This window comes from Otolemur garnettii, unplaced genomic scaffold (assembly GCF_000181295.1).
Source record: "Otolemur garnettii isolate 467f Iridium unplaced genomic scaffold, OtoGar3 scaffold00010, whole genome shotgun sequence".
Lineage (NCBI taxonomy): Eukaryota > Metazoa > Chordata > Mammalia > Primates > Galagidae > Otolemur > Otolemur garnettii.
The window spans coordinates 38044992-38071608 of NW_003852405.1; the positions used below are offsets into that span (position 1 = coordinate 38044992).

The 26617-nt window shown below is 54.1% G+C and overlaps 1 protein-coding gene across 3 annotated transcripts in view; it reads left to right on the top strand.

Moving 5' to 3' along the window:
- The window catches only part of JAK1 (Janus kinase 1), a 121408-nt gene that overhangs the window by 86087 nt on the left and 8704 nt on the right, over positions 1 to 26617 (top strand). For all 3 annotated transcript variants that reach the window (XM_003784247.3, XM_023509930.1, XM_023509929.1), the window contains exons 6-19: positions 1178 to 1341; positions 3073 to 3415; positions 5182 to 5367; positions 9263 to 9420; positions 11638 to 11761; positions 13768 to 13954; positions 16631 to 16737; positions 19213 to 19356; positions 20070 to 20157; positions 20917 to 21044; positions 21605 to 21740; positions 22973 to 23124; positions 25110 to 25260; positions 25395 to 25489. In XM_003784247.3, the coding sequence (XP_003784295.1) occupies positions 1178 to 1341; positions 3073 to 3415; positions 5182 to 5367; positions 9263 to 9420; positions 11638 to 11761; positions 13768 to 13954; positions 16631 to 16737; positions 19213 to 19356; positions 20070 to 20157; positions 20917 to 21044; positions 21605 to 21740; positions 22973 to 23124; positions 25110 to 25260; positions 25395 to 25489 (2163 nt within the window). The remainder of the gene's footprint in view (positions 1 to 1177; positions 1342 to 3072; positions 3416 to 5181; positions 5368 to 9262; positions 9421 to 11637; positions 11762 to 13767; positions 13955 to 16630; positions 16738 to 19212; positions 19357 to 20069; positions 20158 to 20916; positions 21045 to 21604; positions 21741 to 22972; positions 23125 to 25109; positions 25261 to 25394; positions 25490 to 26617) is intronic.

Sequence of the window (26617 nt, forward strand, 5' to 3'; positions counted from 1 at the left end):
CCTCACCCTGCAGTGTCACTCCTCAGCATCACCCTCACCCTGCAGTGTCACTCCTCAGCATCACCCTCACCCTGCAGTGTCACTCCTCGGCATCACTCTCACCCTGCAGTGTCACTCCTCAGCCTCACCCTCACACTGCAGTGTCACTCCTCAGCATCACCCTCACCCTGCAGTGTCACTCCTCAGCATCACCCTCACCCTGCAGTGTCACTCCTCAGCGTCACCCTCACACTGCAGACTCCCTCTGCCCTCACCCCTGTGGTGCTGTCCTCCTGTGTGGCTAGGTTTTGTAGCTTCTTGCTCATCTGCTCTTTCCTTCCCCTCAGTGCATAGACTGTGTGAGGGTGAGAGGCACCTGGCTCTATCTGTGCCAGCACATGGCCTGGATCTGCCCATCACTGCCTCTCAGGGACTTCCCTGCCCGTAACTGGCTGGCTGGGACTGTGCAGTTCTCAGCCTTCTATCAGAAGCAGTAGTGTTAGCTTCCTCCTAGGCCATTGTAAGGATGAGATGAAGTAATACATGAGGGGAACCTGGTGCAGGGTCAAGCTCACAGCTGCTAATCTAACTGGGCACTAATGAGGGGGCGATACTGCCCAGCCTGGTTTTGGAGCCCCATGGGCTGTTGGGATGCTGTGCCCCACCCACAAGTGTACAGGGGAGTGTATAGCACCACTGAGAGCTTAAGCAGCAGAAGAGGGGACCCCATGTGTGCTGGACATGCCAAGTGGAGCATGGCTTCTGAGGAGGGCGGGGACCCCACATGTGCTGGACATGCCATGTGGAGTATGACTTCCTCCCTTGGAGCTGCAGCAGAGCCAGAGATGGGGACCTGCCAGCTCCACACCAGCCCCAGTGGGGCAGCCTGGCATGTGCAGCGTGGTCACCTCCCCTCACTCTACTGTGGATCAGGCCTGGGACACACTGTTTCTCAGCATTCTTGCTGTCTTACTGTGGTTTCATGTGTCTGCTGTTCACCTCACCTGTAGTATTCAGTGAGTGTGTGTGAAGTGAGTCAATGACTTTCATGCCCAGCTTTGCTGAGAAAGGGCTTTGGTGCTGAGAGCAGCTGCTCCCGCAAGGCTCCTTGCAGCACCATCTGCCTGCCCTGTTGGAGTCTTCTCTGAATAGTAGGAACTTGAATGATTGCTCATTTTTTCTCACCTCTGCTCCAAAGGGACAGTATGATTTGGTGAAGTGCCTGGCTCCCATTCGAGACCCTAAGACAGAGCAGGATGGCCATGACATTGAGAATGAGTGTCTGGGGATGGCTGTCCTGGCCATCTCACACTATGCCATGATGAAGAAGATGCAGCTGCCAGAACTGCCCAAGGACATCAGGTGAGCTCCTTGCCTGCTGGAACGTGGTTTACAGTGAAGGCAACTTTCCATTTTCCCAGATGTCTCAGTCTCAACTCTTGCTGGTGTTTGGCTCACCCTTGCTGTCTGCAAAATTCAAACCTTATTTAAAATATTTGTTCATGTAGCACAGTTATACTTGTGTCCTGATTTTGAATGTTTTCTGACAATCTCAGAAATTTGTATGAAGGCAGAATTTCTGGGTTGGGGTTCCAGTCAAATCATTGGTCCCGTGCCATCTGCACCTCTCTGTACCTCTGGTAGACACCAATGTCCACCACTGAGGCTGCTGTCTCGTGATGTGAATCCCCCTCAGCTTGGTTCTCTGGGTAGCTGTCACTGTCCCCAGCCTGTTACTCCGGGGCTCTAGCAACTCTCCAGAGCAGTTAATTCTGATGTGAGATTTGAGCACATCCAGTTTGTATTTATTTAAACATATTATCTAAGATCAAGTCTCTGTGAAGGAATATTCAGTCTATAATTTTTGTGTGTCTGTGAAATCTAACAGTTTTTCCTGCCAGCGAGCTGTTACGATTGTCACAAATGAGGACAGGCTCATTTGAAGAGGCCATTTATTGCCGTATCACCTGCTGGCATGTGTCTCTGTGTGAAGGTGCCTCCCCTCTCTCCTTGCCCTTGGGGGGCGTCTAGAGCGGGGAGCTGCCCTCTGTCCTCTCTGTGACCCAGGTACTTCCTCTCGTTCATGAGCCTACAGTGAAAATGGCAGCTTTTCTCCAATTCTATTACATTAATCTAAAAGGAAAACTTTAGTGTTTGTTGAGCATAGATTTTAAACTTCAGTCTGATCACCCCTGTGCTCACTGCAGCCATGGTCCTGGGGGAGGAGGCCCCTTCAGTCTTCCCTTTGTTGCGAAGCTGGTCATGCAATGGGGCCCGCCTGCCAGGTGCTGTCTCAGGCCTGCAGCAAGAGGCAGGTCAGCCCCTGTTTGCCCCCAGGTGCTGTCTCAGGCCTGCAGTAAGGGGCAGGTCAGCCCCTATTTGTTCGGCCCCTGTTTGTTCGGCCCCTTGTGAACTTGCTCTTTCTCTTATGGGTATTCATGTTCCCCCTGAAACCGTCCCCTGCTCCAGCTGAGGGTCAGCTTGTTGTGACTCTCATCATAGACAGACATACTCGGAAGGGCCTGGGTGGGAGACTGGGTTTCCAGCTTCCTTGTTGATCCACTTAGTAACTTACCTGGGACATAGTAACATAGCAGACACTACGTCTTATGAATTTAGCTAGGCTTTGTGCATTTTCCCTATTTTTTATTTTAAAAAGTGATCTTAATGGAAAAGTTATAAACCAGAACTACCAGCAGTATGTACCGAGCATCTGTCCTCACACTGAGAGGTAACTGCTCTCAATACCCTTCAGACTGTTTGGGAGCTGATGCTCAGTCTAGGGTGCGTGAGCCCCAGCGTGCACAAGGACAGAAGCCAGTGAGCACAAATACAGACAAGTCAGTTTCTTGATGATGCCTGAAAGAACTCCTACCTCAGTGACACCGTGGGCATGCTCTGCTTTTCTGTCCCTGCTCACCTCTTGCCTCTTATGATTGTCAGCCCTGTGTTCACTCCACCCACGGTCCTGGGGGAGGAGGCCCCTGCGTCCCCTGACAGCACGTGGACAGGCATGTAGCTTAGGTGTGTTTCTGTGCTGTTTTCTGCTGACTCCTATGTGTAAGAGAGATGTATGTTCCTGTTGTGTTCTAGCTACAAGCGATATATCCCAGAAACATTGAATAAGTCCATCAGACAGAGGAACCTTCTCACCAGAATGCGGATAAATAATGTTTTCAAGGATTTCCTGAAAGAGTTCAACAACAAGACCATCTGTGACAGCAGTGTGTCCACGCACGACCTGAAGGTGAAGTACCTGGCTACCTTGGAGACCTTGACGAAACATTATGGTGCTGAAATATTCGAGACTTCTGTGTTACTGATCTCATCAGAAAATGAGATGAGTCGGCTTCACTCAAATGACGGTGGAAACATTGTCTACTATGAAGTGATGGTGACTGGAAATCTTGGGATCCAGTGGAGGGTGAAACCAAATGTAAGTGGCTGTTGGCAAAAGAGGCACCTGTGTGTATGGTGGGTGCCGTCTGTCCTGCTGCACTGTCTGTCCTGGGTCATCTGTCCTGCTGGGCCATCTGTTCTGGGCCATCTGTCCTGCAGGGTCATCTGTCCTGGGCCAGCTGTCCTGCTGAGCCATCTGTCCTGGGCCATCTGTCCTTCTGGGCTATCTGTCCTGCTGGGCTGTCTGTCCTGCTGGGCCATCTATCCTGGGATGTCTATCCTGCTGGACTTATGGGCTATCTATCCTGCTGGGCTGTCTGTTCTGGGCCATCTGTCCTGCTGGGCCATCTATCCTGGGCCATCTGTCCTGCTAGGCTATCTGTCCTAGGCCATCTGTCCTGTTGGACTGTCTGTCCTGGGCCCTCTCTCCTACTGGGCTGTCTGTCCTGGGCCCTCTCTCCTGCTGGGCTGTCTATCCTGGGCCATTTGTCCTGCTAGGCTGTCTGTCCTGGGCCATCTGTCCTGCTGGGCTGTCTGTCCTGGGCCCTCTCTCCTGCTGGGCTGTCTGTCCTAGGCCATCTGTCCTGCTAGGCTGTCTATCCTGGGCCATCTGTCCTGTTAGGCTGTCTGTCCTGGGCCCTCTCTCCTGCTGGGCTGTCTATCCTGGGCCATGTGTCCTGCTGAGCTGTCTATCCTGGGCCATCTGTCCTGCTGGGCTGTCTATCCTGGGCCATCTGTCCTGGGCCAAGAAGTGAACGTAGGCCTCCAGCTTTGTGGAATTGGCAGTAAATTTTGCTTTACAAGGCATGTGTGCTGCAGCGTAGTGCAGAGTGGCTTTGGGCATGGGTTTAGGCCTACACAGAGCTCATTCCAGTCCTAGCCTCACACATAGTGAAGTGGCCATGGGAGGGTCGTTTCACCCATGTCAGCTGCATGTTATTCACTTGCCAGACGGAGGTACTTACTCTAACTCATATGGCTGTTCAGAGAAGTAAAAGGCATTTAGCACAAAGCCTAGAATACAATAATAAATGTTGAATGAATGAGTTATTACAGCTGCTGTAATTATCATTAAGTAAGTCATAAAGGTAAGGTGAATGTGAGCCTTGTTTTCTCCTCCTGCTTTGTTCTCGTGCTGAAATGACAGTGCCTGGTGCTTGTTGAAGGCTTTCTGTGTGGCAGGTGCTGTGCTAAGCACCTGTCTGGTCTCAGCCCTGTGAAGACATGAGCCCTCTGCTTTACCACTGGGGAAATGGAGGCCCAGGAGGTGACACTAATTGAGTAGCTGGCAGAGGCAGCAGTAACCTGGACCTCTGGTCTCCAAGGCCTGCACTGCATGGAGTGTTCACACCTTTGGGAGTGTATGTTAGTCAGTGTGTAGCACTGTTATTCAAGCATGGGATTCTGCCTTCTCTTGAAAGCCTGGACTAGAGTATCATTACAAAGCCAAGATGACTGGTGATAGAATGAATGTGCTCTCTGAGTTGAAGCGAGGGGACCTGACAGGTGTGTATCTGCTGAGCTATTAACGCCCCCTTCAGGTTTGCAGGTACTTTGCTTGTTGTGTGGAGTTTGGTCATTTGTGCTCACTAAGGCCTCATCCAGGTGTGGAAGCCCCAGACCCTCTGGCAGAGCCCAGACCTTTGGTCCTAAGCCCCCAGGCACTGACTCCCAAGTCCCTCTGCGGCCAGGAAGGCTGGTTTACCCTCCTTGGACCTGCATCTCTTTACCAGAAGCATTAACCTTTCACCAGTGGGAAAGGAGAAAGCCAACTTAACTTGCCGCTTTTATGCATTTCATCAGGTTGTTCCAGTTGAAAAGGAAAAAAATAAACTGAAGCGAAAAAAACTAGAAAATAAACACAAGAAGGATGACGAGAAAAACAAAATCCGAGAAGAGTGGACCAATTTTTCTTACTTCCCTGAAATCACTCACATTGTAATAAAGGAATCTGTGGTCAGCATCAACAAGCAGGACAACAAAAAAATGGTAAGTTCACTCCTGAGGGTCCTGGAGTCTGGGCCTGGGGATGAGAGGATGAGAGGAGGCATCGCTAGGCAGGTGGGTAGCTCGCACCTCTCTGGCTCCTGTCACCAAAAGAAGGTCTGAGGAGGCTCTGACTCTTGCCACAAGCCTCTGTGGCTGGGGCACTGCTGGTGTTGGCCTGTGAGTTACACCAGCACAGCTTTGCACCTTGCTTTGGTCTGGGGATATGAGTCTGCCTTAGAGTTTGTGGCTCTTCCAGAGGCCGTCAGTCCCTGGTCACAGGCTGTCAGTGCTTCCCCAGGGGCCCCTGTGTAGTCCTCTGCTGAGCAGGTGGGGCGGGTCATCTGGGTGAGGCAGGTGGAAAGTCCCCACTTTGCACTTTTGCCAAGTGTTCTCACAGTGCCGGCGATGGCAGGCCTCACTGTGGTGTCGGGAGCACCCTGACCCTCAGCAGAGGAAGGGTGTTTATTTTCACTTCCCCCCCTTGGTACCACTGGAGGACATGGTGGAGTTGAGCTGGCTGGTCTGGCAGGGGAAGTGGAACTCTGCCAATTGGGCCTGTTTGTGCTGGGGCAGGTCGCAGCCGGCCACGAGGGGAAGGGCTACGAGGCAGGGCGTGCTCATGACAAGCGAGCGGAGGTAGCACTGGAGTAAGGCCCTGTCCTGCCTGGATGGTGGCAGGGGCTGTGTCAGAGTGATGACACTCAGGGCTGGACAGAGCCTGCTGTGTGGGGGGCTGGATGGTCACTTACTTGTGTGCAGGGTAACTTTCATTTTTGTTATAATCTTTTGGAGAGCAGTTTGGCAACATGTGTTAAAAAATCTCAAAAATATCTGTATACCCCTCTGTTCAACAATCTAGGGACTCTGTCTTCTAGAAACAATGTGAGATGCAGTCAGTGGTTTATGAATATTGTACAACTAAATAGTGGAGTTTCTTAATGATCTGGAAAATGCTTTTGTAAATAGAGAAAAGCAGAATATAAAACTACCTATAGAGTGGTACCAATTTTGCTAAAAACATTTAAATAGATATGCATGTGTATACACATGCTCTTAGAAAAATAATTAAATACTAACAGCTGTTTGTGGTGGCATTATTAGTGGTTTTAATTGTCTTTTTTTTTTAGAGACAGAGTCTCACTTTGTCACCCTTGGTAGAGTGCTGGGGCATCACAGCTCACAACCTCCAGCTCTTAGACTTAGGTGATTCTCTTGCCTCCCCGGGTAGCTGGAACTACAGGCTCCCGCCATAATGCCCAGCTATTTTTTGTGGCAGTTGGCCTGGGGCCAGATTCGAACCTGCCACTCTTGGTATATAGGGCTGGCACCCTACTCACTGAGCCACAGGTGCTGCCCAGTTTTAATTTTCTCATTCCCTCGCCTTCATTTCCCTCCTCATTTTTTTGATACAAAAATCACACATTATTTTTATCAGAAAAAATGTAGTGGAGACAAAGGGAAGGCAGAAGAGCCCGGGTAAATGTTAGTGGGATGGTGGGAGACCGAGGGCGGGGTAGAAAGTGCTGCTCAGTGAACTTTCGCAGCTGTGGGCAGGTTACAGACCACATCTGTGTCAGCTTCCTCGGCTTTGTAAGAGCCTCAGACTAGGCATGTGGGCTTGCTATCAGGCAGGAACTCTGAGGTTCATCGGGAGGGGCAGACACTTGACAGGGTCACTCAGTAGGAGTGGAGGCTCTTGCCCAGTCCCACCTGCCCGCCCCTGCACTTGGGCTTCTAAGGCACCATCACCCCAAGGGTCCTGAAGGTGAGGGGAGGTCGGCATGTTGCTAATTCAGCTGCTCAGCACTGCTGAGCCCTTAAGACGCCTGGCAGAGGAGAAGAGGCAGAGAGCAGGTGCCTGTCCTGTGGGCCACAGTGCTGTGTGGGGAGCAGGAGGAAGGCAGCATGGAAGATTCACCTGCTCCCCATTGGTTTTTCTTTACAAGCACTAACCCTTCCCACATGCCAGCACTTTCTGTTTTGAGCACTTTATAAGTATCCTCTCTGTTTTCTTACCAGCCCTGTGGGTGGTTACACTGTCATCCCCATTTCCACATTGATGGGAACAGAAACATAAGAGGTTAAGTGACCTATAAAGGCCACACAGCCGTTAGCGTAAACCATTTGAGGTTGCCAGTATTTGGCCTTTCATGACCTGTAAAAATGGTGATCACACAGGTTGGAGGTGAGAGAGCCGAGCCCCAGGGCTGTGTGCAAGCCTCCACTGCTCCCTGTGCCTTCCTGGCTGTGGGGTCTCCAAGGCCTTGGATCAGACAGCACTGTGGCTCCTGGTTTTCAGGAGAGCCTGAGTCCACCAATTGGTGTCTGGGTTTCTCCCTTCTCTGTGCATCTCCCATTTCCACTTACATCCTGCTTCCAGGGAACTTGAATGCTTATGTGGTCTTACTATTTGTGTGGCTGGACAAGGAGGTGCCTAGGCCAGCCCTGCCCCTTGTTTAGTTGAGAGAGCCTTGAACTTGTTCTTGGGGCTACCTGTTGGGTGTCTGCTCACATCTAAAGGCACGCTGAGTGCAGTGTTCTTCTGAGGCCCACCCTGTGGTGCCGCTCCTCTCACCCCCTGGGCTCACTACCCCCAGACAGCTTCCTTTAGCACCCCAGCTGTCACCAGGCCCCTGACCTCTTACAACTGGTGGTTGTGTCTTCCTGCCCCTGGCCCTCTCCTCTCCATCACCAGCCTCTTCTGTCTCTATTGCTCTGGGAAGGATTACTTTCTTTTTTTTTTTTTTTTTTTTGCAGTTTTTGGCCGGGGCTGGGCTTGAACCCTCCACCTCTAGCATATGGGGCCAGAGCCCTATTCCTTTGAGCCACAGGTGCTGCCCAGGATTACTTTCTTTTGTTCTAAAACAGGGTCTCTCTCTGTTGCCCTGGGTAGAGTTCTGTGGCATCATAACTCACTGCAACCTCAAACTCTTGGGCTCAAGTGATCCTTCCTGCCTCAGCCTCTAGAGTAGCTGGGACTACAGGTGCCTGCCACCATGACCAGCTAGGTTTTCTATTTTTAGTAGAGATGGGGTTTCACTTTTGCTCAGTCTGGTCTTGAACTACTCAAGAGACCCTCCTGCTTTGGCCTTTCAGAGTGTTGGGATTATAGGTGTGAGCCACTGCACCAAGCAAGAGTGCCTCGTGTATGTTATTTTGTCCTCTGAAGGGTCAGGTGCTTTTTAATATTTTTACGAGCTCCAAATCATGGCTTTGGATACCTTCACTTGCCAGGAAATGTTCTTGGCTGACCCCACAGCTCCCCTCAAATGGGCAGTCTCTGCTCAGAATCAGAGATTCCCGACCAAAAATCTCCACCTGTCTTCACCTCCAGCCACTTTTCTGTATACCTTCCTTCACACAAATTCCCACTCTGAGTAACACTTACTGCCTTCTCCAAACTCCCAGTGGCTCCTAGACTTGTTAAACTAGCAACCTCGTCATGATGTCTGGACCACACCTGGACTAAAGCCCTTTCACCTTTGAGACCAACTCTGCTCTAAGATGAGCCCCCTGTGCCCGTCTCCTCCCCCATAAAGCAGCAATAACATTGACTCAGTGGCTGTTGTTACTGCCAAGATCAGTGCATGCCCCCACCTCTCCCGCCTCTATATTCATACCACCTTGACTCAGGCCTCCTCTTCTCTTGTCTGGTTACATTGTCCAGGGGCAGCTTCTCCACGGGGCTCACTGTCTCCTGCTGTCTGTGCCCCAGCAGTTAGAGGTGATGGGTGGGAAGTGTTGAGCAGTGAGCGCCGTGTGTAAGTGCTGGGTGGTGTTTTCCCTTTGGGGTTTCCACTCTGTCCTAAATGTCTTCTCACTGTGCAGTGCCCCGTAGAGCCAGCCACTTACATTGACAGAGCATGATGTAACCGTGTGGTGTCTCTCTTGCCAGGAACTGAAGCTCTCTTCCCACGAGGAGGCCTTGTCCTTTGTGTCCTTGGTCGATGGCTATTTCCGGCTCACGGCGGATGCCCACCATTACCTCTGCACCGATGTGGCTCCCCCGCTGATCGTCCACAACATTCAGAATGGCTGTCACGGTCCGATCTGGTTGGTTCTGGAACCCTTTCCATTGCTACTGGTGTAAAGAGCCTGGTTTTAGTGACGGGCGGGGGGTACCTGTTGTTGGGTTGGGCAGCTAACTTGTGCTTATGGGCATCCTCTTGTCCTGGTGAGGTCCAGGTCATGACTGGGCCTGTGAGCATCCCCTGCCGTGCTCCCTGAGCAGCCCCTCAACCTTCCTTCACCGGGGTCTGTCCTCCTGGTTTCACAACCTCTCCATCTCCATCCCTGCTGTGTCATGCTCTGTGGGCCATTCAAGAAAGATAGGACACCAATCTCGGATATCAATGTGGTGAAGGGTGTCCTTGGTCAGCTTGAACTATGGTGCCAGATGCAGCGTGGGGAACATGGGGTGACTTGGCCCTGAGCTCAGAAGGGGCTGTGTGGGATGTTTGTCCCACTTGTATCTCAGAACCAGCAAGCTGTGCTCAGTGCCTCTGGGGGAAGGGCCCCAAGTGCCAAGTGAGGCCACGTGGTTGGCAGAGGGGCATTGGGTGCTGCATGAGGCTGTGTGTGTAGAAGGGCCCCAGGTACCACATGAGGCCATGTGAATTGTAGGGCCCTGGGTACCACGTGAAGCTGTGTGAATGGCAGGGCTGACTGTGGCAGGTGCATGTGCCTTTCTGATGGGATGCCAGAGTGCCCTGTCTACATCTCCCACCTGGAGTTCTACCTTTTGAGGTGCCAGGGCTTCTTGGCAAAGGGAAAACAGCCACTGCGTTTTTCTGAGTCTCTTTCTCCAACCATACATGTTTGGGAAACATCTTCTCAGCTGCTTTCTTTTAGCTTCTTTCCCACCCTGGCTCCTGGGTGGACAGCTAGCTCAGTGGCAGTGTGGGCCCTGGCTTCAGTGTCCTGGCTCTGCTTCGTTGCCTGGACTTCAGCTCGGTACCACCTGATCCAAAAAGTCTCCCCAACCACCTTATGTGCAATAATGCTTCCTCCCGCATCCTCTCTGGCTGCCTTGCTCTGCTGTGCTTCTCTTCAGCAGCCGATGTCACCTGCTGAGGTGCTGTGATTCTTTCCATAATAACTTTTCTCTCTGGTCTCCCTGCCTAACTTACCTCCCAGTCTCACAGGGCAGGGCAGTGGCTCAGTGGCCACATGGCTTGCTGCTGTCCTGGCACCACACAGTGCACAGTAGGGATTTCGTAAGTCTCAGGCTTGGCAGGAGGCTGATCCCCACAGCCTGAGGAACTTTCTTAGAGCAGGCAACCTGTAGTTCAGATTGATCTCTGAAGGATCCTGGGAGGTTTGCCAGGGCTTAAAGTTGTAAGAGAGCTCTCAATTCTGTCTTTCTGGAACATGTCAGCTACAAAAGCCTTCGTTCTCCAAGTGTGCAGTACCTACAGAGGTGTCCTGCCTGCAGCCACTTGCACAGTCTCTGAGGCCTGCTTTCCTCATCTGTGGTTAGACGTCGGGAAAGTGTGCACAGGACTTTCTTTTTGCTCACTAGCCTTTGTTAGTGTTTGTGTATTTATTGTATGCCCCCAGACCACTCTTCTTCTTTCAACATGCCGCAGAGAAGAAAATAGGCTGGATGCCCCTCTAGGGGCATGAGTCCCCATCTAGGCCTGAGTCCATACATGTAGGCTGCGAGTAGCCTTGTGTATGGACTCATGTAGCCACTGTTCATACCCCCTGTTAGCCAGAGCTCACTCAGCTCTGGGGCACCAGCAAGTGGAAGACAGGCTGTTCCCCACCAGTGCCGCTCCTCACAGATATGTTCTTTGGAATGGCATTAACCAAGCACCTGCTCTGAGCCAGGGAGTTTATAGCAATTCACAGAACAGCCTCAAATTCACGCCTTGGGAGGCTTGTGCTCCAGTTGGGCTGACGGGCATGGTGGGAGGGTTGAGTGAGACCCCATCCTCACCACTATGTCACTGGCAACCCTCTTGTCACCAGCTGAAGGACAGCTCTTCTGGCCACAGCTAGAGCTGTGTCTGTGCAGAACTGGGGGTCAGGTGGGTTCTGAACCTCAGGCAGTTGGTTGAGTCCTCTCCCAGCTCCTGGAGAGGCTGCTTATCCTGGGACTGCCCATTGTCCTCACCTGCCACATGTCCCATCACAGGTCTTTAGGGTCCTGGGCAGGTGGTGCTCTAGCGCCATAGACTTGGGGCACCAGGGAAGTGGATATGTCCCGGGGCCTCAAGTGCCAGTTGGTGTGAGCTTTCTCTCTCCCACTGCCCCTCTTCTCTCCAGCACAGAGTACGCCATCAATAAGCTGCGGCAGGAGGGCTGTGAGGAGGGCATGTATGTGCTGCGGTGGAGCTGTACTGACTTCGACAACATCCTCATGACTGTCACCTGCTTTGAAAAGTCTGAGGTCAGTCAGAGGACTGGTGTGGGCCACGCCACGTGGCCGTGGGTGTCCAGTGCTGCTGTGGAGTGTGCAGCTCCGGGACACCTGTGCCTTGGCAATGTGGGCAGGAAGCTGGGTCCCTGGGCAGAGCCCTGGGGGGCTGGCGGGGCACTTGCTGACCAGAGAACACTACCCCCAAGTAGCCAGGCCCATGTTATCCCCGTGGTCCTTTCCCTCCTTCAGAGGGCCTGTGGCAGGCACCCACTATGGCTCTGAAAGGCAGAACGTGACCAGAAAGGTGATCCATGCCAGACACATGTGAAGTTTACTGTCTCTTTACAGGGCTTCTTTTAGAGTCAGTGTCAGGCTTGTCACAGACCCCGAGCAGTGATAGGCCCCCTCATCAGCATGGCCTGGCAGTGATCTCCAGACGGCAGCTTCAGACAGATTGCTGCCCTGTGTTTTGACAATAAATGGTGACATCCCTTGGTGACTTGGGTATAGCCAGAAGCAGGGATGGTATGGGGGCATCCTGAAGGCTGAGATCCAAGCCAAGCCCCTGATGTTGCCTTACCAGCCCCACGTGCTGGTGTTACTTGTGTGACACCTTAAAAGTGTGAAGCGCAGTGCTTTAAGAGACAGCTTTACAGGGTTTATCCAACATACCAGTACTGGTCAGGCTGCACATGAGCTGGGAGAACCGAGGCAGGGATAGTCCATGCAGGGGGACTGAGCATGCAGACTCCAGATTCAGGGAGGGAGGAGGGTACTGCAGGGCCCCGGAGTAGCTGGGAGAACGAGAGGAGGCACTGGAAGAAGGAGCTCTGGGCTGCAGGGAGAAGCTGTGGGAGAAGCTGCAGGAGAAGCCATATGACTTCAGGGAGAAGCTGTAGGGCTGTGGGAGAAGCCATGGGGCTACAGGGAGAAGCTGTAGGGCTGTGGGAGAAGCTGTGGGGCTATAGGGAGACGCTGTAGGGCTGTGGGAGAAGCTGTGGGAGAAGTGGTGGGGCTGCAGGGAGAAGCTGTGGCAGAAGCTGCAGGAGAAGCTGCGGGGCTGCAGGGAGAAGCTGCAGGAAAAGCCATGGGGCTGCAGGGAGAAGCTGCAGAAGCAACTGTACCCGGGGCTGGCTCAGAGCTCTCCAGGCCCACTGCCACCTGGTCACGGGAAGAGCATCCTCTTTGTGTACCAGTCTTTGGAGGAAGTTTAATATCTCTAAAATGGGTCTTACCTCTCTAAGACAAGACAGGCCAGCCACCGCCTGGCTGAGCAATACCACAAGAGATGGGATCAGTGGCCTGGTGCATCTGGTGTCAGATTACATGGGGAGGGTGACAGTCACTTTCCATCTCAGCTTACTGGGTCTCTCCTGAAGCTGGTTATAGGTGTGCAGGAGATGTGCCTTCAGCCCACTGCACAGGGAAAGAGATTTAGAGGCCATTTCCCACTTTATACCTTAAGTGGGTTTTTCTGGCCCTGTCTTTTACCCATTAAAACAGTTCACCTTGCACAAACAGTGCCCCTGAGGGGACCTCATGCTTCCTCCTCCTGTATGTGGCACCATAGAGCCTCACCTGGACCAGCAGCCAATGCATGCTCGGCAGAGGGAGCTCCTTGTAGTGTTGCTGTCCTGATGATGCTTCCACACAGTGTTAATAGGACTTCACAGAGTGATGACCAGTGTGCAGTGGGCCGAGTCACATGTCACATTGCAGTCCTGTGAGGGCAGTGCTGTTGCAAGCTCCGATGACAGGTCACAGACCTGTCGCACTTGGTGGAAGTAACTGCCAGGCATATTATCTCAGCTACCCTTCACCAGCACCTCCTCCTGGGCTCTTTTATTATTTATTTCTTTATTTGCTGATGGAAAACTTTGTAATTTTGGATGATTTTAAGTTTATAGAACGTTGCAGAGAGAGAATTTCTGTGCACTCAGCACTCAGCCTCCCCAGCGCCAGCTTCTGCTGTGTTGGGGCTGTTTGACCTGACTCTGTCTTTAAACAAAACTTTCTGCTCATTTTCCCAATGGCAGGTGCTGGGCAGCCAGAAGCAGTTCAAGAACTTCCAGATCGAGGTGCGGAAAGGCCGCTATAGCCTGCACGGCTCAGACCGCGGCTTCCCCAGCCTGGAGGAGCTGATGAGCCACCTCCGGAAGCAGGTGCTGCGCACGGACAACATCAGCTTTGTGCTCAAGCGCTGCTGCCAGCCCAAGCCTCGAGGTGAGTGCGCTGCCAGGCGCCCTGCTGAGACCCAGGCCAGCCGACACCTGCAGGCTGATTGAAGCAGAGTGAGCCCGTCCCACTGTTGCTGGGCATTTTTCATTGTGTACTCTGTCCCCAACTCAAATCCCATTCCTTGAATACCAGCATTTTCTATAGAAAAGACATAGACTTTTACTCAGCCTTTTAGGCTGCAAAAGGATATGTGTTCAGGATTAGTAAGCAGAAAACCACTTCTTTCTTCTGTAAGAAAAAATGTCTTCAGAGCTCTCTTCTTACCAGGCTATTTCCCTGAGAACTGTACATCTTTTGTGGGCCAAGTACTGTTACATGCAGAGGCAGGGATGCATAAGCCTGGTCCCCACTCTTGGGAGGCTTCCTCCCTAATGCAGAAAATGCTGTGAATGAGTGAGGCCACTGTGGTATATGATGGGCGTTTTAACCAACACATACATATCAGGCCCTGGGTCAAAAGGAAAAGCCCCAAATCCATGCATCATGTGGCCTGGAAGGCCCCAGGGAGGTCACCAGTGATGTCGGCATGTCCCCACAGAGTCACAGAGCTGCAGGTGCTGCCCAGCTGCAGTGAAGGCAAAGGCGCGGGGGTGGGGAGGGGCAGGGGGACAACGGGCTGGGGCCTGGCTGTAGGTCCAGGCCTCAGAGCCAGGACCTGATCCTGCCCTGAGTGGAAGCCATGGAGCATCAGGGGTGAGATGGGACGACCACAGGCTCAGCTGCTCCATCTTAAGCCCCAAGAACAGTATCCCTGCTATTCTACTGCAGGTTGGTGACCTCTTAGAATGTGAGCACTGGAAGGGCATGTGGGGGCCACTAGGCCCGATACTTGCTTGATAGATGGGAAAACTGAGACCCAGGAAAGTGCCTGGGGTGTCCCTGCAGGCTGGGTTCAGAGCAGGTCTGAGCACAGGTGTGATCCAGATGCCTGGTCTCTTGAGTGTTGGGTTTTTGATGTTTGTTCACCTCAAGATGCCATCCTGTGTGTGAGATCTTCCCAAAAGAGCCTCAGCAAAGGGGCAGCACAGTCACTGCTGGGGCCCCAGTGAGCATCATTAATGCTGCATCTGGGACACTGCATTCCTCTGAGGGATTGTATTTGTGAGTCTTTACTGCTAACATGGGCAGGGACAGTGGCACTGGGTCCCTGAGGTTGGAATTGCCTTTTGGTCTCAGTGAGAGGCTCATCCCTGGGCCTGGTGGTCAGACAGGCTCCTTCCAGCCTTAGTAACCACAGCCCTCATGTTTATGCTTTAAGATTTTCTACAAAAGTAAAAACACATCTGCCACTTGGCCCTGAGACCTCAGAGCAAGTTAGAACCTTCAAGCCCACCACCTAATCTTTCTCTGCAGACATTACAAGTGGTTCTCACTTTCCTCGGGTGAGTGGAGGGCAGAGCAGCCAGAGGAAGGAGGAGGTGGCAGCAGATGGAGGTGGTGGAATAGGGGGATAAACAGACTGTCTTCCACAGGGCCTCTGAGGGTGAGGAGCGAATGTGTGTGATGCTAGACAAAGGGCACAGTCAGTGTATCTGAGCTTAAGGGAAAGTGAAAAGAAAAAGGCAGCCCCACCATGAAGGGCAGTGGGGACTGGGGCACTGTCCCCTTGGCCCTCCATGGGGACCGGCGCTCGGGAGCTCCTGCTCCCAGTGGTGCGTGTGGGCAGCCTCTGTGGCTGTGCCTGGCTGTCCTTACAGACTTTTGGGGAACCTCCCCCTGCTGGGGTCATGGTTGAGTAGCTAGACTCTCCCTCAATCATTCCTCTCTTTTAGGGTAGGAGAGAGAAGGGAAGGGAAAAGCATCTCTTGCTACTATTTCCCTGTTACTGCTGCTTTATTTTAAAAAGTGTTATGCATGAGGAAGTCTCAGAATACTCTCGTGGCTGCCTGAACCTGGGAGGTCCTCTTTTTCCATAGTAACTTGCAGCGGTTCTGTGGTGGGAGAGGTGATCTCTGTGGACCGTGACTTCCCAGGTGGCCCCTCCACCAGCCCTCTCCTGACACTTCTGTGCTTCCTTGTGTTGGCTGTTTGAGCCCCTAGGACCAGGGGATGGCCCACGCAGCTTGGCATCCAGTGACCAGTTGTGGGCTCCTCCTTAGGGTCAGACACCGCAGACCCCCAGTTGTCAAGACAGGACCTCTTCTGGGTCACCTGTCCTGCACCTCTGGCTCAGAACCTGTGTATGTCTACCTCCCACCCCCATGACTGCTGTCATGCCCCAGCCTCAGTGCTGCTGCCCCCCATCCTGTAGGTGAGTCACTCGTACGTTAAACAGACCTCACTCGGGTCTGCAATGTGCCAGGCTATGGCAGTAGAGCAGAAAGTGTGGTAGATGTAGCCCCTGACCTCCTCGCATTTCCGTTCTTAGATTTTAAGGTCTCTGCTTCCTGAGGGACTGTCCCCTACCCTCTCTGACCAGGTCACCCCCACCATGTTGCCCTTGAGCACTGGCCTTGTCCTTGGAGGCGTGGAGCTGGCCATTCAGTTGGCTGATGACTTGCTAGTTTGGGATCAGTCACCAGCCTGTGTAGTCCTGGAGGAGGAATCCACACTTCCTAGGAAGTATTTGTCAGGGGACTGAAACTACAAACGTTGGACCAGCGGATGCTGGTGGGGACCCTGGATTCTGCTGTTGTGTTCACCTGCCCACCCTCCCCACAGAAATCTCCAACCTACTGGTGGCCACGAAGAAGGCCCAGGAGTGGCAGCCCGTCTACCCCATGAGCCAGCTGAGTTTTGACCGGATCCTCAAGAAAGATATTATACAAGTGAGTTGCTGCTGGTGGTCTCAGGGCAGCAAGCGCCTCCCCTCACCATGGGGCAGCCTGGGGACAGGGGCAGGGAGTCCACATTTGGGAATCCCTGGGGAAGAGGAGCAGGGGACTTCGCTTTGGCAGCACCTGTGCCCTGCCCAGCCTGTGCCCTACCCAGCCAGTGCACTACCCAGCTGCTGCCCCACCCAGGCTGTCCTGCCTAGCCACTGCCCCACTCAGCCACTGCCCTCCTCAGAGGAGCTTTCTGTATGAAGCAGATCAGCCGTCCCTGTGGGGCTCTGGCCTGCCATGAGGGCTGTTGCAGGGCAGCAGGGCCCCCCAGGCTTGGCTGATGTCCTCAGTGCCCACTTGTGCTATGTAATGAGCTTGTCCAGAGTTCACTCCTGTTCTTTCTGATGACACTTCCACAAGGAGCAGAACTCAGGAAGCACAGACCAGCATGGGGGGCAGGCGGAGGAGAGGCCCCCTTGAGAAGCAGATGCCCCACGGAGGCTCTAACAGCCTCCTGGCCCTGGAGTCCCTCATGTCTGCCCTGGGGCCAGGTCAGGGTAAGGCCCAGGGCAGAGTCCACATACATCTGCCCTGTACCCTACTCTTCCCCGAGAACCAGCCACATAGGGTGGGGTCTGCGCAGAGCCACTCACTACCTGGGAGAAGTTATGCCCGGGAGGGTGGAGGGCACTCATGGGCCACTGCAGTGACACAGTAGGTGGGTTTCAGGCCTGTGCTGGTTGCTGGCCTTTTAAGTGAGCCTTTGGCATTGTTGGTTGGAGCTTGAGGGTGGCAGTCCATGGTGACAGCAGCCTATCTCCTATAGCCACAAGTTTCTGCACCAGAGGTCCCCTCTGTCCCTCTATGTCCTGATCCAAATGTCACCAGCACCACAGGACTGCAGCCTCCCTTCAATTGAGAGCCTGGCTTGGTGCTAGGGACCTCTCCTGGCCTCCACACTACATATATCCCGCCGCCAGCAGCAGGGAGAGTTTACTGTGCCAGGCATGACTGCTGCCTTGTGGGCTCATAGCAGTGGCAGAGGCACTCTCGTCCCTGCCTAAGGAGGCAGTTACATCTTCTAGAGACAAGCCTCATGTGGGGAAGGGCTACAGCGTGTGGACAGGGCTGCTCATGGGCAGCAGGAACTGGAGGGGCCACAGGCCTTCGCAGATGGCTGTGGGATCCTGACCCTGTGGTTCTGTAACCTGGCCAGTGGAATAAGTAACCCTCCAGGGAAGGGCAGTGCCTGAAAGCACATGGTTTTATGGGGTATCCAGGGAGCATAGGTTCCATGACCTTGATGGGTCACATCACGGCAGTCATGGCTTCAGTGAATAGTCAGGCAGGAGCCTTGCCAGGGTCCAGGAGGCAGGGTGTGTGTCTCGCCATCCTGCCCTGACAGGTGACAAGTGATGGTGTCTGTGCAAATTAATATATGTAATTAACAGTATGTGTCCCTGTTGCACAGGGCTGTCCCCTAGGTGTTGGCTGCAGTCCTTTTTCTGAATTTTTAAGTCTCTAGAATAGTAGAATAATAAACCTTACATTTGCAAACTCTGGGGCTCATGTCAAGTTTGACAGAGCCTGAGTTTCATGGCTCACGTTTTGATCCCCAAGTATTCAGAACTTTAAAATCAGAATTGTTGAAGCTTGAGTTGGAAGGGTCCTCAGAGGCAAGTCACTGAGTGCCTAGGGCTGTGCAGTTGGTCCTCCTGTTCCCGCATCAATTGTTGCCATCCTCTCCCCATGGGAGCTGTGGACATGTCGCTGCAGCCTTTGTCCTCACCTCACCTCTGCTCCTTGAGGTTACAGGCAGATGCAGGGAACTGCTGCACTGATGTTAGGGTTGGGTGTGTCTAGGGGCACAGGTGGAGGCACACGGTTCTGCTATGAGAAACGGGCACCTGGTCCAGGTTCTGCCCTCAGGACACTTGCCCAGTGGGTGGGTTTCTGCCCACCACATGCCTTAGTCCCACCCAGGGCCTTTATGCCTGTTTCCTGCTTTGAGTCTCACAACACCCCTGCGACACAGATGTTGTTGCCACGAGAACATGGACAGATTGGCACGGGGAGGGGACATCAGGGAGTTAAACAGCACCAGGGAGTTGGCAGGACCTGTCACCTGCAGCCCAGCCTGTGGGGGCACCTGGGGCTGGAGTTCGCTTAGAGGCCTGGTTGGGCTGAGAGGCTGGGCAGAGCAGCAGGCTGGCTCTGTCTGCAGAATCAGGGCTGTGTTTTGGTCACAGGCTGCTCCTGGAGGTCAAAAGCAAGGAGATGTGTGGGGCCCAGAAACAACCACCTGTGTCTGCCATGGAGCTTGCTGTCTGTTCTGGAGGCCTGAGGGGCCCTGGAGGTTGCAGGCTGTGGGGCTTTTTAGCCTTCACCCCGTCTTGTGCCTGCTGAGGACTCCATCCCAGACTCCTGCCAGCACCATGGCTGCAGAGAGAATCACCCACCCTCTGCTCCCTCCTACAGGGTGAGCACCTCGGGAGAGGCACAAGGACACACATCTACTCTGGGACCTTGATGGACTACAGAGACGATGAAGGGACTTCTGAAGAAAAGAGAATAAAAGTGATCCTCAAAGTCCTGGACCCCAGCCACAGGGACATTTCTTTGGCAAGTGTCTTTTTCGCAGCCTCTCCCTTCCTGTGCCCATTTCTGGAGCACAGCAGATTGGGGAGAACCTTTGGCTGTCATTTGTCCTGGTGGTTTTCGCACATGCCCTTCAGTGGAATTCCTGTCTTCACTTACATTCTTGGACCCTGAGTATAGATGTGGGAAGAAGTGTAGATGAGATGGGCAGAGCAGCTGTCACCTTTGTCCTGTCCCCTCCCTCCCATTCCTTCTCCCATGTCTTGACATTTGTGGGGGCCGCAGACTCAGGACTCTGGCCAGTGGCCCCAATGCTCTGACACAGTTTAGCTCTTGCTGTGCAGCATGGAAGGTTGAAGCCCAGCAGAGTAAAGCGGCATGGCCCGGACCCCACACACTGCTGAGGGCTGTCAAGCCATGTCTTAGCTGAGGGCTCTGCCTTGGCTTCCCCTTTCCAGTAGGCACTAGGCATTGTTATTTCCCAGAGCTCGAAGGGAGAAGGAGCTGACGTGGGGGTCCAGTGGGAAGTTATCAGCCAGCTTACCCACTAGCCCTGCTCTGTGTCCCATTGGGTTTTCTTGAGTAGCCACATCCTGGCCAGGTTGATCCAGAGGTGAAGGCTTGGCAACGCGTCTGGACAGCCGCTGCTGAGAGAGTGATGTTCAGAGCCAGGCTGGTGACAGTGCTGAGCTCCCCAGACCCACTGGCTGACGTGGTGTTCTGCTGTCATCCCCCAGGCCTTCTTTGAGGCAGCCAGCATGATGAGACAGGTCTCCCACAAGCACATCGTGTACCTCTACGGCGTCTGTGTCCGGGATGTGGAGAGTGAGTATGTCCTCTTGGAAGGGTGGTGGCCCAGGGGGAGTGTGGCTGCCGTGAGGATGGCAGGGCTCCTGCCACTTGCATGCTGGGGCTTCTTGCCTTTCTTTTTGCAACTGAGGCAATTGAGATGCTGAGCAGGACAAAAGCCATTTGTTTTCACTCACTGACTTAACCTCCCCCACTTGCCAACTCTGGCCCCACACTGTGTAGACCTGTACGGCTAAGGTGAGGGTGGGGGGAGAAGCCTGGGTAGTGGCAGGTGAGCATAGAGTGTGCTGGGCTGGGGCTCTATAGGCCTGCAGTCCCCACCCACAGGGTATCTGTGCTGCTGCTGCCCCTATCTGCTACTTGGCTGTAGCTGTAGCCAAGTGAGATGGTGGCCCTAGCCTCTCAATTCCTGGCATAAATTTTGAAGGCGTGTGTAAGGTGGGCTACTCCATGTGCTCATATGTGGGTCTGGTACACGGGAGGCTTTGCAGTGTGAATGTGGCAGCAGTGAGCCCTCTCTGACCCCTGGGCGGGCAGGTGCTGCTGTCTTATTTCCAGATGAGGGAAGTGGGTCTCAGATAGGCATTATTTGCTCGCTGCCACCTAGGTTGGAAGCGGACAAGCTTGGGGCAGCTGGCCTGGCCTGCCCAGCTCTGGAGCTCTCTGCTGCCTGGACTTTCCAGGCATGTGGACTTGGAAGTGTACTCGTATAAGGGATGGGGCGCTGCTCCAGGCAAACAGCAGGCTCTAGGCTGTTCACTTCTGTGCCTGTAGACATCATGGTGGAAGAGTTTGTAGAAGGGGGACCCTTAGACCTCTTCATGCACCGGAAGAGCGATGTCCTCACCACACCATGGAAATTTAAAGTTGCCAAGCAGCTGGCCAGCGCCCTGAGCTACCTGGTAAGTGTCTTGCTATCTGTGAGAGCCTAGCAAGGTGGCAGGAAGGGTAGCTGACCAATAGCAGGAAGGCCGTCTGTGGCTTCTGTGGGCCAGGGCTCAGCGGCTGAGCATAAGGGGCCTGGTGCTGAGTGCAACCAGCCATGTGGGGCTCTTCTGTGAGCTCATATGTGAATCCTGTTTGGGAGGGGGAGTACATTAGCACCCACAGGGCTGGCATCTCAGCTGCACATGTGGGAAGTGTGGAAATGGCCCCTCACCTCGATTGAGCTAGCAAGACTTCTGTCATTTGTTTGCTATGGACAACTGTCTACGTAGGCCACAGGTCGAACCACTTAGTTCCCATGAAGCCCCAGAGAGGCATTCACCACTGTCCTGGTCTTGCTGACTCTGGACTAGAGACCAGGGACTGTGTGCAACATGCAACCTTCCCAAAGGTAGGGGCCACTCTACCTGGTGGCTGCAGCAGGTGGAAGGAGGGACGATCGAGAGATCAGGCTGGACACGAAATGTGGGAAGGGGGCAGAAGGCAGCCCCACTGACCTCTCCTGTGCGCTTTGCAGGAGGACAAAGACCTGGTCCATGGGAATGTGTGCACCAAGAACCTCCTCCTGGCCCGTGAGGGTGTTGACAGCGAGTGCGGCCCTTTCATCAAGCTCAGCGACCCAGGCATCCCGATCACTGTGCTGACCAGGCAAGGTGCGTCCCTGCCACTCCTCAGGCCCAGGGAGAATGGGCCAGGCTGGGGGTTCAGGGGGTTCCTCAGAGCTGCAGCCAGCTTTTGCCATATGCTAGGAAAGATGTGGCTAGGGAGGGTGTCACTGTCCCCAGAAGCAGGGACAACCAAGCAGGGCCTGTCTGGTCCCTGCAGTGAAGGAGCTATGGTCCAGGGAGGGCAGCAGAATAGAGGGTGTTGGAGGAGCTGGGCCTCCTGGTTGCCCCTGTGTTCCTTGAGAGATTGTCATGGGCAGTGAGCAGGCTGGGAGGCACCTCTCCCCTCGGCAGAGCCTCTGCTGCATCTCTTGTGGTCTTTGTTTAATCAGGTGATAGGGAGTTGTAGGCTTCAAAGGAGAGGGCAGACCTGAGAGCTATGATGCTGAGGCCTGTGCTGCCTCTCAGCCCCACAGGCCACGAGGGACACCAGTGTACCTGGACCTGGTGCCAGGGCCCTTATCACCTCCACCGTCAGTGTTGAGTTCCTGCCCCCCCGCCCCCCAGCTTGTTGAGTTTTGATCAACATAGTCAACAGATGGAGTCTGGAGGGCATCTGGAGGAAATGCAGGCCTTACACATGAGGCCTTGTAGTACAGGCCCTTGAGGAGGTGGGAAGCTCCCTAGATAAATCTTCTATCTGTCATGCTCCTGTCACCCAGCAGACAGGGGCTCTGACCTCACTAGGGCCAGGTGGCTCTAAGATAAGCAGAGAGAGGTGCCAGTGGGGATTCAGAGAGGAGAGACATCATCCGGCTAGGTAGGAGGTGATGCAGGAGACCATGGGATTCATCTGGGCCTCATAGGGCAGTTGGTGGGGCTGTGACAAGTGACTCAGCCTCATCTCTGGAAGCACCACCTGCATGTGCCTCCCCCAGGAAGAATGTGAGGAGACTGGCAAGGTCGGAGCTGACCTCAAAGGCCTGCTCAGGAACCAGCGTCCTTTGTTCAAGGGACCCCTGTGTTCCCCCTGCCTGGGGTGCTGGCCCAGCTTGGGTGCTATGCTGAGATCAGGGTTTCAGAGGTTGCATGTGGCCCTCTGGGGAGTTTGTGACAAAGGGACCCACCTGATCAGGCTGATGACCAGAGCCCGTCTGATGGGGTCTGCATTCCATGCACTAGCTGAGCTGGTTTCGCCAGTCACAGTTCCTGCCCCAGCAACAGTAGTTTGCTCCCCAGGAGGCCCCGGAAGCTGGCCTGATGGTCTGTTGTTCCCCCAGAGTGCATAGAACGCATCCCCTGGATTGCTCCTGAGTGTGTCGAAGACCCCAAGAACCTGAGTGTGGCTGCTGACAAGTGGAGCTTCGGCACCACGCTCTGGGAGATCTGCTACAATGGCGAGATCCCCCTGAAAGACAAGACGCTGATCGAGGTTAGGGGCCATGGAGGGGGTGCTCAGATGCCCAGGGACCTCCCAGGGGCTGACAGGAAGCCTCCATGTTGGGGAGAGGTGGGCACAAGTTTGCGTCTCTTCCAGGCTCAGCGGTTTGTGCCCTCACAAGTGCAGCTTACCTCCCCCAAGCCTCAGCTCCACTCTGGGATACAAACTGCTTTCTGGGGGTGTGAAGACCGAATGCACACAGGGTGATGGGCAGACGACATGTGCTGTGTCACCGGTCTTTGTTCTGGTCTGAGACTCCACCATCTGTCCCTCAGCATAGTCTTCACAGTGCCTCTGTGTCCCTGCTGTGTGCCAAGCGGGTCCTGGCTGACAGCTGGGTGCATGCAGGGTAGACACAGGCCTCGCCTTTCCCAAGGACCTGGGGCTGCCCAGATGATGCCTGGGTGTGCTGCTCTGAGGGGTTGTGCAGCAGGCAGGCTAGGTCATTCCTCACCTTACAGACCAGGCAGCTGAGCTTCAGGCCCTGATACTCACCTGGCTGCTCAGGGAGAGCGCAGAACAGGTGGGGTCCTCTCTAGAAAAACACTGTGAAGTATGTGGGGACTCGAGGGATAAAGCAGTAAAACTAACAGTGCAGCCCCCACCCCGCCAGTGATCACTGGGTTGTGATCTGTGTGGGGTGGCACCGCTCTCAGCTGGGGACACTGTCAGAGTCCAAGGTGAGGAGATGCTCAGTCCCCTGTGGGAAGAGGGAGAGGCTTAGCTCACGTCCAGAGTTGGGGTGTAGAGAGGAGACATGGTAACGGGGTCAAATGTTGAAGGCCCCACATCCCAGGCCATGGAGTCTGCATGTTAGGGATTTGGGGGTAGGGAGGAGGTCCAAGCTGCAGAATGCACATTTGGATGTACAGGTTGCTCTGGACAGGCTGGGGAGGCTGAGGAGGGAGACCTGAGAGCCCAGCATCAGGGCTGCAGGGGTGCTCAGCGCGGATAGTGTACGTGCAGGGGTGACCGAGCAGCTCTAGCCTTGAAGACTTGCCAGTTAAAGATGCTGCAGGACTGTGGAGAGGGTTTGGGCTGAAATCCACAGTACAGCCATCAGAGCCCTCAGGTCTGTGAAGTTGCTTTTTTTTTGGCTAGGGCCAGGTTTGAACCTGCCACCTCTGGTATATGGGGCCAGTGCCCTACTCCTTTGAGCCACAGGTGCCGCCCGAGAGGCTGCTTTTTAGAATTTTTGGCCTAGGCTTTTGGATACTCATTTTATTTTTAACTTCCTTGGAAACAAAACAGCGCACCTTTATTGTCAGCTGGTATTTGCTGAGTACCTGCTGCATGCCTAGGGCAGAGCGGCACATAGGGAGGGCTGTGCCCTTAATAAAACAGGGTCCCTCTCTCCTTCCATGTCCCCTAGGGTTAGGTGGCCTTTCTGCCAACCACACTGTCTGTGAGCACTGTGTGTTTGGGGGGACACTCAGGGACAGGGGTAGGGGCAGGGTCAGCTTCATTCTAGTCCTTTCTCATGCTCTGGAGCCTGCCAGAGTCTTACTATGTCACCCTTGGTAGAGTGCCATGGCGTCACAGCTCACAGCAACCTCAAACTCTTGGGCTTAAGCGATTGTCTTGCCTCAGCCTCCCAAACTTGACTTTCATATCTGATACTAAAGTTGTTTCAAAGTTTTACAGGGAATACTTTTGTACCTATGTCTTTTTCATTTCTGATTTATTTCTAAATTATTCAGTAATTGGAATTAATGAATCAGAGGGTTTGAACAACCTGGAGAAGTTCATACACGTCGCCAAGTTGTGTCCAGAGGGCCTGGGGTGTGCTGCCTGTCTGCCACAACTCCAGGCTGTTTCAGAGTCAGGCCTGGGACATCCTCACCCTGGAGCAGGGTGCAGGACGCACATGAGGAAGCTGCCTTTGGGTGGAGACCTTGGAGTCCAGAGGGTGGGCTCCTCCTGCCGGGTGGATTTGTGGCTTCCTGGTCTCTGCCATGTGGCCCTTCTCCTTCCAGAAAGAGAGGTTCTATGAAAGCCGGTGCCGGCCAGTGACACCCTCATGTAAGGAGCTGGCTGACCTCATGACACGCTGCATGAACTACGACCCCAACCAGAGGCCCTTCTTCCGAGCTATCATGAGGGACATCAACAGGCTGGAGGAGCAGAGTGAGTGCTGGGGCTGCTCTGTTGGTGCTACTCTGTCAGGCTGCTCTCCTGGGGCCACATGGACCCACGTGAGGGGTCACCCCTGCCACTGTTCAGTCATCACTTCCTTATCTGTTTCCTCCCTGTTCTATTAGATCCAGACATCGTCTCAGAAAAAACACCAGCAACTGAAGTAGACCCCACACACTTTGAAAAGCGCTTCCTAAAGAGGATCCGGGACCTGGGAGAGGCAAGTTGTCCCTGATGCCCTTTGTGCTCCTGTTGTGCCTTTCTACCCGGCAACTGTCCATCCTTGCCCAGCCGTCCCATTGCCCAGCCATCCCTACTCGCCCAGCCGTCCCCATTAGTGCAGCAGTCCCCACGCACCTAGCTGTCCTCACTCATCCAGCCATCCCCACTTGTCCACCCATCCCATCATGCAGCCATCCCTATTTGTCCAGCTGTCCCTCCTCACCCAGCCATCCCCACTTGTCTAGCCATCCCCACTCATACAGCCATCTCCACTCACCCATCCGTCCCTGCTAGTGCAGCCGTCCCCTCTCACTCAGCCGTCACTCTAGCATAGCCATCCCCACTTGCACAGCTGTCCCTCAGCTGTCTCCACTAGTGCAGCCATCCCCACTCATGCAGCTATCCACACTAGAACAGCTGTCCACACTAGAACAGCCATCTACACTAGCACAGCCGTCCACACTAGTGCAGCTGTCCACACTAGTGCAGCCATCTACACAGAACAGCCGTCCACACTAGCACAGCCATCCACACTAGCATAGCCATCCACACTAGCACAGCCATCCACACTAGCATAGCCGTCCACACTTGTCCCGCGTCCACACTAGAACAGCCGTCCACACTAGCATAGCCGTCCACACTTGTTCGGCCATCCTCACTAGCACAGCCATCCACACTAGCACAGTCGTCCCCACTAGCACAGTCGTCCCCACTCACCCAGTTGTCCCCACTTGCCCAGCTGTCCTCACTAGCACAGTCATCCCTAATCACCCAGCCATCCCCACTAGTGCAGCCGTCCCCACTAACTTAGCCGTTCCCACTCGCCCAGCCATCCCCACTCGCCCAGCTGTCCCCACTTGCACCCAGTGCTCCTTGTGTCCCCGTGGTTCCTCTGCTCGGCAGCTGTCCCCACCCTCCTGCATTGTGGGTCAGGGTGTATGAGAGAAAGCACCTTACCACTTGTAGCACAAGGATTGTGCCTTTTTTCTGCATCCCTTTGCCTGCACACATGATTATGTGTACATTCAGGACACTGCCCGTTCCCTGATGTGATTATGTGTACATTCAGGACACTGCCCTTCCCTGATGTGATTATGTGTACATTCAGGACACTGCCCGTTCCCTG